Genomic DNA, 20430 nt, shown 5'->3' on the forward strand with positions numbered 1-20430 from the left:
CACAAAGGATTGTTGTGTGAGATCTGCATAGTTCTCCCATTTTCCTAGGTAGATCTTATTCATGAAGACCTCTCTGGTTTGACACAGGGTAGGCACTACCTGCACTGAGCATACATGACTTAGTAGCCACTGCCTCTCAACTTCCAGGCCATCAAAGGTAATCTCTTGGAGCTGGATGACAAAACTGTCCATGAGAGAGTGAATCCATCATCACTGTAAATGGCGGTGGTGATTCAATGCTTAAGAGTAGGAGAGAGAGAGAGACACACACACTCACACAAGCCTCCTAAGCCAAAATAGTATATTTGCAATTATTGATACAGAAAGCTCCACTGACATCCTAAGAATTCTAACATTCCATTGCTGTCTAGGCACAGTACAAATCTTGCTAAAAGGAGTGAATGACAGAAGTGCTTTGAACACTACTCAGTTCAAGAAAATTCAGTACTATTCCTATAAGTCTAATATCCCATTACCTTAAGCAGCCTGGTCTTTGAAATGAGTCACCCAACCTTTCTAGCTGGGGTCTGATGTGATAATGTTCCATCTGAAAACAAATTGGTCAGGTACGAAGGACCAAGGATACTCCGCCACTGTTCTGTTGGAAGAGACTCCACTACCAAAGCACCTTTGGCTTAATCTATCAGAGGATGGAAATTCCCTTGTGCAAGTTCTACTGAATGTTTCCCGTCGCTATTGCAGACAGTAAGACTTTGTGAATGTCCTGAGGGAGATGTACAGCCTGAAGGGGAGGAACTCAACTGGTAGAGGAATTGAGGAAGAATTGGGACAAGTAGGTGTCTGATAAACCTACGGGAGAATCCAGTTTCCCAGATTTATCTATAATATAATTGATTGGAGGTTTTCCAACTTGCACGACTCTAACTTCCTGTGCTGCTTGTCAACATTTTTTATTTATTTTTTTCACTTTAGCACTGGCCACAGATTACCTGTGGGTAACTGGAACCTTCATGATTGCTCTTTATTTTTTCCCCCCTTTTAATCCAGCTATAAACTGGAACCAAATTTTTACTTTTCCATCAACACCGGTAGCCTGGCTGACTGGAAGAGATTGAAAGGTGGACTTCCCAACTGTCAATGTTATATGATCGGTATGCTCATTGAATTATGCCCCTGCATGGATGAGTTTGTCATGTTATACTTTTTCAATAAAAATTATTGTACCAGAAAGGCAGACCTCCCTTAAACTCCAGCAATGTCAAGCCAATATAGCTGATATGGCCCACTGATCCTGAAGGTTTTCCCTCCAGGTGTGTGCGTAAAGCTTCGCACAGGCACCCCCTGGATTAGTGCACCCTTAAGAAAGCACTTCCGCTGTTCTAAGACAGGAGCCTTAGATATTTAAGGCTTCAATAATGAAGATTGGGTACTTCTCTAGTTAGTTTACTAATCTTTTTCCCAGTTCGTAGGATTTTGCCTCCTGGTGTCTACTTGGGAGCCGCCACCTGTATGCTGGACCTTTGAATTTTCAGTTTTTGTGAGATGATATTCGCCTTGACCTGCTAATGGTCACCCTTGAGATGGCTGTATCCTGCCTACTCCCAAATAGATTGGATCTGTGTTCTGGTGTCCTGCACCATTATTTTTATTTTTTGGAAGGATCCACCAACCATGACTTCAGCCATAATGCACTCCTTGCCGTGACTGCTGGGAACACCACTCTTGAAAAACCATCAATTGATGTCTGACACATCCACCACGGAGTAGGTCGCCAATTTCAGCTCTTACAAAGCTGTTACCGCCTTGTCTCTTCACTTCTTCCAGACGGGCTTATTTAAAGGGTTACTCCACTTTTTCTTTTTTTTTTTTATCTGTAGGGCTGCAATCTTTCATAAAATGCGATGAAACATAACTATCTGGGGGTGCTCTGTACACAAAATGTGTACAGAACACCCCCCTGAAACATAATTTACTGTTTGTAGGACTGGTTAACTGATTTTCCCAAAAGTCTGCACCAAGATAAGTCAGATTTTTTGGCATCCACTGCAATAAAAATGTCATTTTTGATAAGATACTCCCAATAGGGAATCACGTCTAAAGGGACGCAGACCCTGCCACTTTCCTCAGAGTTCTGCAGGTGCAGCAGCTGGCTGACAATTATGAAACCACTCCCATTAGACTCATTTAGCACATAGGCTGGTTATTGCTGGTGTGCCAGCACCTGCAGATGCTACAGTATGTTGGAGCACTTCAGAGCTAGATCCTGCTTGAATTTGACTTGTCTTGCCAGCTACAGTCATGATGCATCCATCATTGAAGGAGACTGCAGCAGGTTGACCTCTAGCTTTTTCAGGATATACAGTTTTGTAAACAGCTGTTTATAAGGGCATTTTTCTCTGACCCCTTCAATTCTTCCTGGATTAACTCTTCCAGCTTTTCAGTGAAGGAAATTAGTACTTTCTAACCTCCTCCACTTCAACCCAGGCAATTGCGTCCTTAGTTGCCCTTTCAAAAAGTCTCTATAAAGCAATCTTCAAAGCTTGTGGCCCCTTTAACACTTTCTTCTCATGGCAAGCCTTCCTATTTGGACACCAGCTACTGGTTTTGGTTGGAAATGCTAGGCAATTTATGCACTGTAGCTTGTCAAGCAACTTTCCACCACAAATGCAGCAACCATTAGGGCTGGTAAACTGTGGTGTTTGTAAACGGGGAGCGAACACAATGAGAGGTGAGATGATGACATTGATCAATGTTGCCTTTATGTCTGCGCTTTGAACGATGAGGGTTCTGGCTTTTAGCAGGCTCTCTTCATCCTGAGGTCTTTGCAGGGCTGTATAGCGATTGTTCCAGGCTGATTTGACACACTAGCTTGGCAGGCAATGACTTTCCACAACAAATGCAGCAACCATTAGGGCTGGTAATTTGTGATGTTTGTAAATGGGGAGCAATGATAATGAGGGGTGAGGTGATGAGATTTAATCAACATTGCCTCGAAGTCTGTTCTTAGATGGTGACTTGTCTTGACTGTCAGAAGGCTCCCTCCATCTTGTAGTCCTTACAGTACTATAGATATTGGCTTGCTTGTTCTCAGTCTTCACTACTTACCTAATCCCTATACCATAAATGCAATGGGTGGTCTGACTGGACAGCGTTTACCATAGAAACAGAGCAAAGCAGCAGACTGAAATGAAAAACAGCATAATGCTAAGTCTCCACTATTGTGACCTGAAAGTCGTATGATTTTGCCGCAAATTTGATGCGACTTGAAACAATGCCTGTTGTATTCTTAAGGTCTATGAACACAGATATGAACGGTACTCATTGCAAATCACGGGGTACGGTTTGTCATGCCACTTTGCAGTGACAAATCGCACTAGCGGAAGCTGAGCCCAACACAGAGATCCCAGAGCAAGCATTGAAAAGGGGATAGGAAGAGCCCAGGTGAATGCCATAAAGAGCACAATGAACCTAGAGCAACACTGAGAGGAGATGGGGAAAAACATAGGTGAAAGCCATAAAAAAGGGTAAACATACGTACAAACAATGACCACATAAGCATCCAGCATGCATTAATAGAGAGCTGCACCATTGTTGCCCAAAAATGCCATAAAACCATTTAAAACTCACATTTGCCATTACTGATGATATCAGTGCCTGGACCTATTCAGATCACCATACTGGAAAAGCTCTAGCCAGGAAACACGGAGGACGCATCACTTCCTGCCTCTCATGCTCCGAGTATACTTGCACTGTTGCAGCCACCTTGGGAATGACAACCGCCCATAACAGAGAAAAGAAGTAAGAAGCATATGGAAAGAAAAATGTGATGTCACTTGCGTCAAAGCTTGTTTAAAGCTTTCTTTGAGAAGCCTGCACCACCAGAATGGGGCTCCAACCATCTAGCTCATTTAGAGGCTGTACAGGAAGGATTTCCACCTAGGAGAGGCTGAACCTGGCTGGGGCGATAAACGGTAAGGGATACCCCGCGATTCCAGTCCTGATCAGGTGAGGAAAGAAAGGAGATAGCGGTGAGCCAGGTCTGTCTTTGATTTATAGTTAACCAGTCCTATCAGGTTGTGGGGGCGGAGTCGCAACCCATATGTATGCTGCCATGATGAACCAGGAAAGATTCATTACACACAGAGTTTTATATTTCAACCATTCCTTTCTTTTATTTTGATGAATATGGCTTACAGCTAGTGAAAACCCCAAATTCAGTACCTCAGAAAAATAGAATATTGTGAAAAAGTTCAATATTGTAGATTGATGGTATAACACTCTAATCAGTTTAACTCAAATAAATAAAGGTTTTCTGAGCTTTTAAATGGTCTCTGTCTGGTTCAGTAAGTTACACAATCATGGGAAAAACTGCTGACTTGACGGTTGTCCAAAACAGTCGTTGACACCCTCCACAAGGAGGGTAATCACAAAAGGTAATTGCTAAAGAAGCTGGATGGTCAGAGTGTTGTATCCAAGCATATGCATGGAAGGTTGAGTGGAAGGAAAAAGTGTGGTAGAAAAAGGTGCACAAGCAACAGGGATAACCACAGTCTTGAGAGCATTGTGAAGCAAAGATCATTCAAGAATTTGGGGAAGAGTCACAAGGAGTGGACTGTGGCTGGTGTCAGTGTCAGTGCTTCAGAAGCCACCACACAGACATATCGAGGACGTGGGCTACAACCGTTGCATTGCTTGTGTCAAACTCCTGAACCAGAGACAATGTCCGAAGCGTCTGACCTTGGCTTAGGAGAAAAAAGACTGGACTGTTGCTCAGTGGTCCAAAGTCCTCTTTTTGGATGAAAGTAAATTTTGCATTTCATTTGGAAATCAAGGTCCCAGAGTCTAGTGGAAGAGTGGAGAGGCACAGAATCCAAGTTGCATGAGGTCCAGTGTGAAGTTTCCACAGTCAGTGATGATTTGGGGGCCATGTCACCTGCTGACGTTGGTCCACTGTGTTTTATCAAGTCCAAAGTTAGTGCAGCCCTCTACCAGGAAATTCTAGATCACTTCATGCTTCACTTTGCTGACCAGCTTTTTGAAGATGTGGATTTAATTTTCCAGCAGGACTTGGCACCTGCCCACAATACCAAAAGTACCAATACCCGGTTTAATGATTATGGTATCTCTGTGCTTAGAGAATCTGTGGGGTATTGTCAAGAGGAAGATGAAAGACACCAGACCTAACAATGCAAATAAGCTGAATGCCACAATCAAAGCAACCTGGGCTTGCATAACACCGCAGCAGGGCCACAGCCTGATTGCCTCAGTGCCATGCCACCTTGATGCAGTATATCATTCAAAAGAAGCCCCGACCAAGTATTGAGTGCATACTTATGTAATATAAACATTTTCTGAGATACTGACTTTTCTGTTTTCACTAGCTGTAAGCCATAATCATCAAAATTAAAATAAAGAAATTCTTGAAATATATTACTCTGTGTGTAATGAATCTATATAATATGAGTTTCACTTTTTGAATTGAATTACTGAAATAAATGAACTTTTTGATGATATTCAATTTTTTTTTTAAATGCACCTGTAGCTTCATCTTGGCTGTGTCTTTGGAAAGCATTTATGCCATACATTCCTAATATCCATTGATGCTGCTGCATATTACATACCTGGTTGGTGCCACTGTGTGAGGATTTTTCTTTAAGGTGTTACTAACCCCAGGACCTGCATTCAGGAAAGGACGCCGGTCCTGTGATCTCATTGGCCTGCACTGTCAGCTCTATATACCATACCTAAGGTGGCCGACGATCATGCCTGATGAAGGCACACGCATGCTATGGATACGTGCACATTACAGCTTCCTCCCCCAGAGACCAGGGCCCTTCTGTATGATGGCTTCCTCCTACGCCCTTCTTGTCTAGCCCAGGACACCGGCACCCACAGGCATCACAGAGCAAGATGTCACTGCGCTCCATGGAAACTGGACTCAGTATTTCTGAAACCCATCTGCTGCCATAAGATGTGCCTACTTTTAATTAATCAATTAAATGTGTTGCTACACTTAGACTGGTGCAGCTTGTTTTTATCCCAGAGTCTCTTCTGCTCTGCAGCATGCTGCGCCTCCTGCGTCAGCCTTTATCTCCCATGGTTACCACCCAGGTTATGGACTTCCTTGGACTATTTTTCTCCCCACGTCAAAAAAAAAAAAATATATATATATATATATATATATATATATATATATAATATGTATTATTATTATTATTATTAAAAAAATGTAATTTATTTTCCTGCCTTGAACCTGGACTTTAGTGTTCAGTGTCCTCTCACTACACCCTTATCATCCCAGGTGACACAGCCCTTACCCTAGCACAACAATTATTGTTTTTTCTATTATTGGAATCATGTCCTGTGTGATGAGAAGGTAAAAAAGTGCAGCACTAACAAGTGAAAGGTCATTTAAACCACTACAATTAATGTAGGTAAACTAGTCATGTAAATTTAGTGAAAAATCTCCAACAATTTGTAATTGAAACACAAAATGTCTTTAACTGCTTGCTGACCGCCAGCGGCGCAGCTCTCATCATATGATGCCCTCGCCTTTTCGGGACAACCAGTGGGCGTGCACGCCCGCCGTGTCACTGGGGACTCGATGCACCTGCGATTGCCCGGTAACACAGCAGGACCGTGGATCTGTGTGTATGTAAACACACAGATCCACAGTCCTGTCAGAGGAAAGGAGACCGATGGTGTGTTCTCAGTACAGAGAAACACCGATCAGCCTCATCCCCTTGTGAATCCCCTCCCCCTACAGTTAGAATCACTCCCAGGGAACATATTAAAGTGGTGTTTCCCTCCAAAAAAAAAAAAAAAATGTAATTAGAATTCCTAAAAAAAAATTAAAAAAATGTTTTGGAAAAAAAAAATCTTAACTCACCTCTAAATGCCTGTTGCTAGGGGGTCCCTCTTAGTCTGCCTCCTTTAGTGCCCGGGCACCTGACGTAATTTCCCCTCAGTGCAGTCAGTCATCTGGGACTGAGCGGCGTATCACGGCAAGCGGTGCTGCTCGCGCATGTGCAGTGGGTGCCCACAGTAAGAATGCCAGCGCCGCCGAGCGGAGCAGGGAACAATGTGACTGGCTTCATTCCCCCGCATCGCTGAACCCCGGGACAGGTAAGTGTCCGATTATTAAAAGTCAGCAGCTGCAGTATTTGTAGCTGCTGACTTTTAATTTTTTTTTTTTTTTTTTAAGGGGCACCCCACTTTAACCCCTTGATCACCACCTAGTGTTAACCCCTTCCCTACCAGTCACATTTATACAGTAATCAATGCATTTTTATAGCACTGATTACTATATAAATGTGAATGGTCCCAAAAATGTGTCAAAAGTGTCCGATATGTCCGCCGCAATGTTGCAGTCACAATAAAAATCGGAGATCACCCCCATTACTAGTAAAAAAATAATAATAACAATGCTATAAATCTATCCTCTATTTTGTAGGCGCTATAATTTTTGCACAAACCAATCAATATACGCTTATTGTGATTTTTTTTTTTTTTTTTACCAAAAATATGTAGACGAATATGTATCGGCCTAAACTGAGGAAAAAATTTGTTTTAAAAAAAAAAAAACATGGATATTTATTATAGCAAAAAAATAAAAAATATATATTTTTTTTCAAACTTGTCACTCTTCTTTTGTTTATAGCGCAAAAAAAAAATTCATCTGGGTACAATGTTGTATGACCACGAAATTGTCATTCAAAGTGTGACAACGCTTAAAGCTGAAAAATGGCTTGTGAAGGAAGGGGGTGAATTGCACTTTATTTAGGTGGATAAGAAGGAAAGGAAACTTCACCTACATTAATTGTAGTGGTTTAAATGACCTTTTACTTGTTAGTGATGCACTTTTTTACCTTTTTGTCACTTTTTGCAACTTGAACTACTGCTGTGCTGGCTGCTACGGTATTTTCCTTTTTCCTTAGACAGCGCGATATATGTGCATTTATAGTTCACTGTGGTGTGATGAGGCCAAGATAAACTTGTTTGGTTCAGATGGTGTCAAACGTGTGTGGTGGCAACCAGATGAGGAGTACACAGACAAGTGTGTCTTGCCTAGAGTCAAGCATGGTGGTGGGAGTGTCATGGTCTAGGGCTGCATGAGTGCTGCCCACACTGGGAAGCTACAGTTCACTGAGGGAACCATGAATGCCAACATGTACTGTGACATACTGAAGCATAGCATGATTCCCTCCCTTCGGAGACTGGGCCGAAGGGCAGTGTTCCAACATAATGACCCCAAACACACCTCAAGACGACCACTGCCTTGCTAAGGAAGCTGAGGGCAAAGGTGATGGACAGGTCAAGCCTGTCTCCAGACCTAAACCCTATTGAACATCTGTAGGGCATCCTCAAATGGAAAGTGGAGGAGCACAAGGTCTCTAACATCCACCAGCTCTGTGTGATTTGGTCATTTTCACTTAGGGGTGTACATACTTTTGTTACCAGGGGTTTAAACATTGAGTTATTTTGAGGGGACAGCAAATTTACACTGTTATACAAGCTGTACACCCACTACTTTACATTGTAGCAAAGTGTAATTTCTCCAGTGTTGTCACATGAAAAGATAGAAAAAAATCTTTACAAAAATGTGAGGGGTGTACTCACTTTTGAGAGATATTGTATATTTATACAAAAATATATAATTGAGAGGGGGAAGTCTCTGTGTATTCTCTCTCTCTCTCTCTCTATATATATATATATATATATATATATATATATATAAGTATTGGGACGCCTGCCTTTACACACACACAAACTTTAATGATGGCATCCCAGTCTTGGTCAGTAGGATTCAGAATAGAGTTGGCCCACCCTTTGCAGCTATAACAGCTTCAACTCTTCTGGGAAGGCTGTCCACAAGGTTTAGGAGTGTGTTTATGGGAATTTTTGACCATTTTTCCAACAGCACATTTGTGAGGTCAGGCACTGATGTGGATGAGAAGTCCTGGCTTATAGTTTCCGCTCTAATTCTTCCTAAAGGTGTTCTATTGGGTTGAGGTCAGGACTTGTGCAGGCCAGTAAAGTTCCTCCACCCCAAACTCGCTCAAGTGTGCCAAGAAAATATCCCCCACACCATTACACCACCAACAGCCTAAACTGTTAATACAAGGCAGGATGGATCCATGCTTTTATGTTGTTTACATCAAATTCTGTCCCTATCATGAATGTCGCAGCTGAAACCAAGACTTTTCAGACCAGGAAACATTTTTCCAATCTTCTATTGTCCAATTTTGGTGAGCCTTTTGGAATCGTAGCCTCAGTTTCCTGTTCTTAGCTGACAGAAGTGGCACCCAGTATGGTCTTCTGCTGCTGTAGCCCATCTGCTTCAGGGTTGGATGTGTTGGGCATTCAGAGATGGTATTCTGCATACCTTGGTTGTAACAAGTGGTTGCCTATCTATCATCTCGAACCAGTCTGCCCATTCTCCTCTGACATCAACAAGGCATTTTTGTCCACACAACTGCCGCTCACTGGATATATTCTCTTTTTCTGACCATTCTTTGTAAAGCCTAGAGATGGTTGTGCAAGAAAATGCCAGTAGATCAGCAGTTTTTGAAATACTCAGATCAGCCCGCCTGGCACTAACAACCATGCCACGTTCAAAGTCTCCCCTTTCTTCCCCATTCTGATGCTCGATTTGAACTTCAGCAAGGTGTCTTCACCACGTCTAGATACCCAAATGCAATGAGTTGCTGCCATGTGATTGGCTAATTTAGCAATTTGTGTTACCACCCAATTGAGCAGGTGTGTCTAATAAAGTGGCTGGTGAGCGTATGTATATGTGTGTGTGTGTGTGTGTATATATATATATATATATATATATATATATATATATAAAAATATGTGGATAAAGTCAGGTTCCTTTGATGTAAAAAAGATATAAATCATTTCAGAACTTTTTCCACCTTTAATGTGACCTATAAACTGTACAACTCAATTGAAAAACAAACTGAAATCTTTTGGTAGGGGGAGGAGTAAAAATAAAAAGCTAAAATAATGTGGTTGCATAAGTGCACACCCACTTATAACTGGAGATGTAGCTGTGTTCAGAATTAAGCAATCACATTCAAACTAATGTTAAGTAGGGGTCAGTACACACCTGCCATCATTTAAAGAGTCTCTGATTAACCCCAAATAAAGTTCAGCTGTTCTTGTAGGTTTTTCCTGACATTTTCTTAGTCGCATCCTACGGCAAAAGCGATGGTCCACAGAGAGCTTTCAAAGCATCAGAGGGATCTCAGCAGCAATTGGTAGTTCAATATGATGCAGAGTTTGTTTTACTTATAGGTGATTTCAATATTGTCCCTTGCCTTGACCTGGACAGACTCCATCCCCAGACTCGTGCTTCCCCTGATCTTGTGCAGTGGGCCTCGACATTTGCTTTAACGGATGTGTGGAGACATTTACATCCTACTGACATGGAATATATGTCTGCCTCTTTTAAACACTTTCCCGCAAAGATTTGGCATTTGCCTCCCCTTCTGCGCTCCGATGCATCACTGAGGCCCGCATCCTCCCCCGTGGGGTATCTGATCATGCCCCTCTTTGTTTCACGCTTTCGGCCTCTTCACCCCCCGACTCTCAGTCATGGCATCTGTCTAGGTTTTGGGCAACGGATGAGCATTTACATGGACCCCTTCTAGAAGCTCTGTAATTTTTGGATTCTGAACGAGAACTCTGCTTCTCCTTTGATAATGTGGGACTACTTCAAAGCATGGGTTTGTGGGGAATACATCTCACATCTCTGCTCTACAAAAGGAGGCAGCCAAAAAGCTTTAGGCTTTGAAAGAGGAGACGGCTAACTTGGAGCTTGAGTATGTTAGGCAGCCTGACCAAGATCATTGTTCTGCTTGGCTTTGGGTTCTAACGCAACTATAAATTGAGAGGGTGGAGCAGACCAAAAAGGCCTTGCTCCATTCATCCCAGAGGGCATGCGAATATGGGGACAAAAATGGGAAGCTGCTTGCATTGTTGGCCAAGAGTCAAACTCTAATGCCGAATATTGGTAGTATTAGAGACGGGAGGAGTGATTTACTTTCCTCTCCTGACCATATCAATCCCTGTTTCTTGGAATTCTTTAAGGATCTTTATGCCCCCCGTGCCCATTTTCTTCCTCTACTCTACGCTGCTTTCCTTGATACAATCTCATTTCCTACCCTGGTTATTCATATAGGGACAGACTGGATGCAGACATCACTCTGGAGGAAGTCCAGGGGTCCATTGATGTGTTACAAGGTGATAAAACTTCTGGAGCTGATGGCCTCTTGACAGAATTTTATTCCCAATTTCAGGAAGTTGTTGCTCCCAAACTTACCGCTCAATTCATGGAATTCTCTTCCCTACCTGACACTATGGAAGAGGCTGTTATTGTGTTGGTGCCTATGTTTGGTAAGGATCCACAGGACTTGCCGGGCAAGGATACTGACATTAATATCAGACACCTATTTCTGAATCTTTTGGTCTGCCCAATGACCGGCTCTCTGCCCCCTTTTTTCTTTATACCATGGCACGTGTAAAAGTCTCTTTCCCCTAGCCTGTTTGCCCTGGCGCCTCTGGCTATTTTGATTCAGGAGTCTCCTGAAGGTTCAGAGCTTGCGAGTGGGGAGGTTGGAGGAAAAGGTATCATCATATGTGTACGACGCTTTACCGCGGGCCCATCCTTATCGGCTGCGCTATGCATATTTAACACCTTTTGGATCCTTTTCTGGCATCAAAATTAATTGATCTAAATCCCTGATTTTTTTTCCCCTGGACCAGCGTACTGTCATTTCCACTAGCCCCTCTCCCTTGTGCTGGGTGACCTAGTTCAAATACTTGGGGGTCTACGTGTCCTGTGACATTCATTATTCATTTTTTTTTTTTTTTTACCTCGGTGTTCTCCCGTGAATGTCGGTCCTTAAATCTCACTGTTCCTCTTGGCCTGGGCTTCCACTTGACCTGCTTGGCTGCACCAATCTTATCAAAATGATGATCTTGCCTAAGTTCAACTACATTTTTTTGAATTGTCCTATTTTGATCCCTGTTTCCTACTTTTGTGAGGTTGACGCATGTCTGAGCTCCTTTATATGGAATGGCGCATTGACCAGGCTAGCTAAATCTACCTTGTGGCTACCCACTAGTTTGGGGGGATTGGCCTTACCTAACTTTCATGTCTATTACTGGGCGGCGATGCTAGTTTCTGTTTACTGGTGGCTTTCAAGCCCTCGATCTAATGCTGCTGCCTGTTTGGAGGCCGCCTTTTTGGACTCCTTAGCCGACATCTGAAACTTGGTCTATCGAGGACCCAAAGCATGTTCCAGAGCCGACACGTGCCACCTGGAGGGTGTGGGGGTTGCCCGCCGTCGTTTTCTGCATCCAAATCAGTGATCACCTGCTCAACCCCTCTAGGGCAATCCTTTCCTCCCCCAACTTTGTACCATCCCTAAACCTCAATTATGGGCACGTAAGGAAATAAAAACTTTAGCGGATATCGTGCCTTCAGGGACCCTTCTGTCTTTTATGCATCTTCCTGGGCAATTCTGTTTACTGGCTTGGATGCAGTTTCGCTACTGCCAGCTGTGATATGCCCAGTTTCCTCAACTGCCCCTTCTCCAGGCCATTCTGATAAATGAATTACTTGCTCAGGGTGACATTGGGAAACTCCTTTCCAACCTATATGGGGCACTCCTCAATTCTGACTCCCCTACGATGAAGCGGGTGTGGAAGATGTGGAGAGATGACATTCCCTCTTTGGATAGAGAGAGTTGGGGTGATTGGCTGGAGGGTGGCCATAAGTTGATGATTTCTTCCAAAGACAATTTGATTCAAGTCAAGTTTCTACATAGGGTGTATCCGACACATTACCCACAATGTCCTCGGTGTCGGGCTCATCCAGAGTCCTATTTGCACGTGCTGTGGGCTTGTCCTATTATTGCTAAATTCTGATTTGAAGTATTTGAAATTATTAATATTAGGCTGCAGTTGATGCCTTCTGCTTCCCCAGAGTTGACACTTCCAGGACTTCACGAGGATGAGCCTTATCACACAATTGCTAATTTCCTACCTCTTATTCTATGCAAACAAATAACTTTCTTAAGTGGTCCTCTTCCCCTCCACCTGCGTTGTCCTCCTGAGAAGCGATTGTGGATGCTGCTCTGGCCATGTATAAACTTGCATATATCAATCAAGGTTGCTCCTGGAAGTATGATAAAGTTTGGTCGTCTTGGACCTCGGGTTGAACTGCTGTTGACTGCCCCTGTTTTTGGTCCTGATGTTAGACAGATGGACAGATAGGTTACCGATTGTTATCTGAGCCCTGTGCATAAGTGCCAGAACTAAATAAATATCCCCCCCACCTTTTATTTATTTTTTTCATCCCCTTTATTGCGCTGTTATTTCTGTTTGTGAATGTGCTGTATACATTATGGTAATGTATGATTGGGTTTTGTAGCCTTGTACTCAAATGTTATCCATGTATGGCATTGTACTTTGAGTCTAATTATGCTGTAATGTTTTTGTTTGGTCAATAAAGCACTCCTGTTTTGTTAAAAAAATAAAATAAATAGTGGAGCCAACAGAGCCTCCATGCTGCAAACTAGGGTTGCACCGATACCACTTTTTTTTTTAAGACCGAGTACAGGTACTGATACTTTTTTTCAAGTACTCACTGATACCGATTACCAATAGTTTTTTTTTTTTATATATATCATGTGACAGTGGCACTAATATGCAGCAACGATAGGTGGCACTGATAAGGCGTGAACTGTCAGTAGTTTTTTTATTTTATTTCTTTTATAATTTTCCTAAGTTTATGAGGGAAATTTAAGGAAAAAGCTTACATTTAAAGGCCCATCAATAAAGCCTTATCAGTGTCCATCTGCAGCCTTGTCATTTGCAGCCTTGCCCCAGTGTCCTTTGCAGCCTAGTCATTTTCAGCCTTGAAGTTTAAAAATGGCACCGCCGAGATACAGAGTCCTGTGTCTCTCGGCGGCTCTCGGGTCTTCACGCAGTCCCAAGCGGAGCCGAGAGTAGCCGAGTGTGCTCGGCTCATAATCACGGCCAGTCCCTGTGTTATGTCCATCATAGGGCGAGACTGGGCGTGTTTGTGAGCCGACCCGCGTACACTAGGCTCTGTATCTCAGCGGCTCACAATTGGGGATCGGCGTATAACATGCAGCCACGATTTTCCCCTGATTTATAGGGAAAAAAGTGTGTGTTATATACCAATATGGTATGTATATATGTATATGTGTGTATATATATATATATATATATATATATATATATATATATATTGTACAATGCTTTCTTTGTGGGTGGGGGGAGTGAGGAGTGGACGGTGTGAGTATTTTTTTAATTTCTTTTTTACAATTTAACTTTTGAATATTTATAACAAATTTTTCTTTTTTAATTTTTTTTTTTTTTATCGCCCCTGTTGGGGGGGCCTTGATGAGAGATAAGGGGTCTAAACAGACCCCTGATATCTCCTATTTGCTATAGGAAAGGAACTGAGTACACCGATTCCCCAGTCTTTCTCAGCAGCAGCCTCAGCTGCAGTGGAGATGAATGGAGAGGAGACAGAGGCTGTGTTTACGATGCTCAGTTATGAATGCACAGAGTCAGTGATCACAAACTCTGTCCATGTGGAAAAGGAAGGAGCCTCCAACCTGACAGTGGTACAGTGGTGTAGTGGTTAGCACTCAGCACTCTCACCTAGCAGTAAAAAGGGTCGCTGGTTCAAATCCCAACCATGGCACTACCTGCCTGGAGTTTGCATGTTCTCCCTGTGCCTGTGTGGGTTTCCTCCGGGTACTCCGGTTTCCTTCCACATTCCAAAGACATGCAGGTAGGTTAATTTGGTTCTGTCCAAAATTGGTATATGAATGGGGACCTTGATTGTGGGCTCCTTGAGAGTAGGGACTGATGTGCAATGTACAGGGATAGGAACAATTGTAGATACTCACACAGGTTGTACTGAATGGACTGGTGTCTTTATTCAACCTTACTAACTATGTAGCAGTAAGATCCAGGACAGGGGGACTGGAGGAGGACATGGATTGGGACCTGGAGGAGGACACAGGATGGGACCCTGGGGACAACATGGATCGGGACCCAGAGGAGGACCAGGGGAGGATGCAGGGGACATGGTGAGCACAGAGGGGGACCTGGAGCAGGACAAAGAGACCCAGGGAGCACAGAGGGGGACTCAGAGGAGGACTCCGGGGACAGTCTGTGCAACAGTGGGGCATTTACAAGCACCAATCTCCCTGACAGCCACAGGAGGGAGAGGAGAAGAAGCAGCTGTCAGAAAAGCTATACAGAGTGATTGGTGCTTGTAACTGCCCCACCACCACAGGCTGGTGAGGCTGCCTGGGTATTGGATCAGTATCGGCACAGTGCAACCCTACTGTAAACACTCTTGCCGGAAGCATCTCCTTTATCTCCTCTTCTCAGCTCTGCCAAGTAAACTTTAGCTGAACTTTATCATCCTCACGCATACACAACACTTCCAGAGTCCTCATACACAACAGAGCTTTAGCTCTGCCTCCTACTCCAACTCCAACGTTACTCCCCAGTCCCATCCTTAAAGCTGGCCATAGATGGGTAATTTTTTTCAAAAAAAGGAACCTTTTATGAGGAGAAAATAGAATCTTCACGTCTTCCAATCTTGGGAATGGATTGTGGTAGGCAGGGGCGTAACTAGAAATCACAGGGCCCCATAGCAAAATGTTGTATGCCCCCCCCCCACCAAAAAATAATTAACTAATGCCATTGAACAACAGACTACCACATCCATGTGGCACAGTACCCAGGCAACGGCTTATATTAATTTTTAACAACAAAGTATGCAGTATACTGCATGCAGCCCCTGAAGGGAACACATTGCTGACCTCCATGCCTTCTAACCAATTTCTGTTCTGTTTATATAAAATGAAATAGTTCAACTCACCATAATGCAAAATCAGTGGGATCCCTGAGCATGTCACTTGTCATCATCGCCTGCCACCAGATGCAGATTTTAATTTGTCACACGTTGCAGAATGTCACCTGCCACATGTTGCGGATTGTCCTCTTGCCACATCCCAGATTGTCACTTGCCACGTCCTGGATTGTCACTTGCCACACATTAAGACTTGTCACATCACCTGCCACATGTTGCGGATTATCCACTTGCCACGTCCTGGATTGTCACTCGCCACACATTACGGATTGTCCCTTGCCACGTCCTAGTTTGCCACTCGCCACACATTATGGATTGTCACTTGCCACGTCCTAGATTGTCACTTGCCACACATTATGGATTGTCACTTGCCACATCCCGTGTTGTCACTTTCCACGTCACCTGCCACACATTACAGATTGTCACTTGCCACGTCACCTGCCACACATTACGGATTGTCACTTGCCACATCACCTGCCACACATTACGGATTCTCACTTGCCACGTCACCTGCCACACATTACAGATTGTTACTTGCCATGTCACGGATTTTCACTTGCCACGTCACCTGCCGCATATTATGGGTTGTCACTTGCCACATCCAGGTTGTCACTTACCACATCACCTGCCACACATTACGGGTTGTCACTTGCCATGTCCCAGGTTGTCACTTGCCATGTCACCTGCCACACATTATGGATTGTCACTTGCCACGTTACCTGCCACACATTACAGATTGTCACTTGCCATGTCCCGGTTGTTACTTGCCACGTCGCCGGCCACACATTATGGATTGTCACTTGCTCTGTCACTTTCCTGCTGTATCACAGAGTCAGGCAGCAGAGAGATAATGTCATCTCTCTGCTTCCTGGCTGCCTACACAGTGAGGGGGAAACTACACTGCAGGGTGGCAGCCGGGCAGTGAGAGATGATGTCATCTCTATGGTCCCCCACCCGTCAGCTCCCTGATTGGCCAGCCCGCTCACGCCCACTCTCTCACCCGCGGAGCCGCCCGCTCTCGCCCGCAGACTACCCGCGGAGCCGCCCGCGGACCACCCACGGAGCCGCGCCGCCTGTCCTCACCGGGCCCCACTTGACTGCGGGCCCCATAGCGCCCGCATGTGTTGCTATGGCGGTAGTTCCGCCACTGGTGGTAGGTCTATGTGGTTTATGTTGCAGGTGAGGACAAGCGGTCTCTAACCATCACACAGAGAAATGTATGTAGCATTTTTTACTAAGGTATTATTTTTATATCTGATTGTTTATCTGACATTTATTTTTAGGTACGATCTCCACTCTCGCACTCCATCCTAGGAGAGCAAACCATTTTTGTCTCTTCGGAAACGGTCTCCATTCTGGAACTGCATTCACACTTGGTTTGGGGCATAAATCTCAGTGTGATCCCATCTTCCACCAGACATCCTGGAGTTTTTACAGTTTTGTGTCAGTCTCAAGAGGTGGCAGTGATTCCTAAACAGGTAAGCTTGGAAGTTTAAATTGCTAATTTTGCCTGTGGGCTTTTTTTTAAAATATTTTTATGAAAAAAAAAACAAAAAAAAACTCTTCAGTGTTAGTAAAGCAACACCATTGGATTGTGTTTAACAACCTCAATACTGGGCACTTTCACCCCCTTCCTTCTCAGACCAATTTTCAGCTTTCAATGCTCTCGCAATTCGAATGGCAATTACTCAGTCATGCTACACTATACCTAAATTATATTTGTCATTTTGTTCACACAAATAGTGCTTTATTTTGGTGGAATTTATTCTCCACTGGCTTTTTTTATTTTTTGTGATATAAAAGTGAAAAAAGTGCGAGTATTTTGAAAAAAAAAAAATTCTACTTTCTGTTTTTAAAGAAATCCAATAAAATCAAATTACGTTGAAAATTTAGGCCAAAATGTATTCTGCTACATGTTTTTGGTAAAAAAAAATCCTCATAAGTGTATGATAATTGGTTTGTGTGAAAGTTAGTCTACAAGCTATGCTACGCATTATTTAAAGTTGATCAGCCCTGATGCACTGATGGCCTATTCTTATATTCTTGAGGCCCTAAAATGTCAAGACAGATACCCCCCAAATTACCCCTTTTTGGAAAGAAAACAGTGAGAGGCATGGTGATTTGTTTTTGAAGTTGCATTTTTTTCCCCACAATGCTTTGGAAAATTAAGAAATGTGTGTATATATATATATATATATATATATATATATATATAATTTTTTTTTTCTTTACAAAATTGTCATATTTACAATTTATACAATACAATTTATTTCTCACACGCATTGCAGGCATACTTGCAATTACACCCCAAAATACATTCTGCTACTCACCCTGAGTATGGTGATACCCCATGTGTGAGACTTCCCCAGCCTGGCCACATACAGAGGCCCAACATTCAAGTTCAAATTACACATTTCAGTACCTATCACATTTTTGAAAGGCCTTGGAGCACCAGGACAATGGAATTACCAACAAAATGACCCAATTTTGGAAAGAAAACACCCCAATGTATATTCTATGAGGCATAATCTTTAAAAGATTTACATACTCTAAAAAAGAGTCTTTTGAACGTGTCATTTCTTTCCACAAGTTTTTGGAATATGTGGAAAAACAGTGAAAACTTTTTTTTGTCAATTTATAAGATTTTTCTAACACATAGCATGTACATAGAAAAAATGATACCCTAAAATACATTCTGCTACTCGTCCTGAGTATGGCGATACCCATGTGTGAGACTTTTCCACAGCCTGGCCGCATACATAAGCTCAACATGCAAGTTCCACCTTCAGGCTTCTAATACATAGCATGTACACACAGAGAATTACACCCCAAAATATATTTTGCTGAGCAATGGGGAAAAAAAAAGGATTACCTGTGGTTTTAGCAGGCAGGAATACCGTGCCAGAGCAGTCAAAGCATTGTTCCAGACAGTCAAAGGAAATGTCCAGGAATTGTCCAAGCAGCAGACAGAGATATGGCAAAGTATGAACATGGTCCATGGCTTAGCTGGCAGTTAAGGTAACAGGCAGAGGCATGGCCAGTTGGTCTTACCTGACCAAGGCCTAAACTATAATGTTTAGGCCTTGGTCAGGTAAGACCTGAGGACAGGGGTAGAGGCTTCTTTGCAAAAACAGAGATTTGGGTGAGAAGAATCCTCTACCTAAATAGAATAGTTATTCCTGCGCTCCAATGGAATATGAATAAATAATGGTCAATAGTGCTGCAACCACCGTATGGGCCAAACACTACCCAAAAAAAATATTTGCAAAAACAATCAAGCGACGGTGTTGCGCTCCAATGTGAACTGTGATGATATAAATACCCACTTACAACGTGGACACGAATATGGGACAAAAATATATAGGTAAAATAATAAAATCTGTGATCAATAATGTGCAAAAAAGCAAAATAGGAGTGAAAATGGGCTAAGTACAATAGATAAAGAGTACTTAACAGCTAGCATAAATACAATGAAAAAAAAATGGCATAAACATAGCAATGAACCCTTCAGAATGTCAAAATGTGCAACATAGTGCAAACAAACAAATTAAGGCACAAGTGATTAAAATAAAGTGTCTGGAAGTCCTTTACAACTTATAAACCAATAATAATCACACCATAAATAAGGCGAAGTTTCAGAATGTCCAAATGTGCAACAAGTGGTAGAGATTCCACTTAGTATAAAGAAAGAATTGGAGTGTGTGACGGGAGGACACATGGAACCCAGAATCCCTTGGAAAGCAGTGGCAGCTGGTGATTCATTTTTTTTTTTGGGGGGGGGGGGGCGCAAACAAAACCCCAACCAACCCCATAATCACCCCCCCCCCCCCCGCGCGCTGTCGCTCGCCCGCAATAGGGCCTACAGATAGATAGATAGATATTGGGTGGGACGGACAGACAGATATTGGGTGGGAGAGATAGATATAGATAGATGGATGGATAGTGGGATAGATGGATGGATGGTGGGACAGACAGACAAGAGGGATAGATAGATGGATGGTGGGATAGACAGACAGTGGGATAGATGGATGGATGGATGGAGGGATGGATGGTGGGATAGACAGACAGACAGTGGGATAGATAGATGGATGGATGGTGGGATAGACAGGCAGATGGATGGTGGGATAGACAGACAGACAGTGGGATAGATGGATGGATGGATGGTGGGATAGACAGACAGACAGAGGGATAGGTGGATGGATGGATGGATGGTAGGACAGAGGGATAGATGGATGGATGGTGGGATAGACAGACAGACAGAGGGGTGGATGGATGGTGGGATAGACAGACAGACAGTGGCATACATAGATGGATGGTGGGATAGACAGACAGACAGTGGCATAGATAGATGGATAGATGGTGGGATAGACAGGCAGAGGGATAGATAGATGGATGGATGGATGGTGGGATAGACAGACAGACAGTGGGATAGATGGATGGTGGGATAGACAGACAGACAGTGGCATAGATAGATGGATGGATGGTGGGATAGACAGGCAGAGGGATAGATAGATGGATGGATGGATGGATGGATG

At 43.3% G+C, this 20430-nt stretch overlaps 1 protein-coding gene across 2 annotated transcripts in view; it reads left to right on the forward strand.

The window, feature by feature from the left end:
- Positions 1 to 20430, forward strand: part of TMEM132A (transmembrane protein 132A) — a 408370-nt gene that overhangs the window by 260189 nt on the left and 127751 nt on the right. For both annotated transcript variants that reach the window (XM_077454804.1, XM_077454805.1), the window contains exon 10: positions 17179 to 17373. In XM_077454804.1, the coding sequence (XP_077310930.1) occupies positions 17179 to 17373 (195 nt within the window). The remainder of the gene's footprint in view (positions 1 to 17178; positions 17374 to 20430) is intronic.

The sequence above is a fragment of the Lithobates pipiens genome, unplaced genomic scaffold (genome assembly GCF_037356315.1).
Source record: "Lithobates pipiens isolate NorthernLeopardFrog02 unplaced genomic scaffold, aLitPip1_a1.2 Scaffold_25, whole genome shotgun sequence".
NCBI classification, from domain to species: Eukaryota; Metazoa; Chordata; class Amphibia; order Anura; family Ranidae; genus Lithobates; species Lithobates pipiens.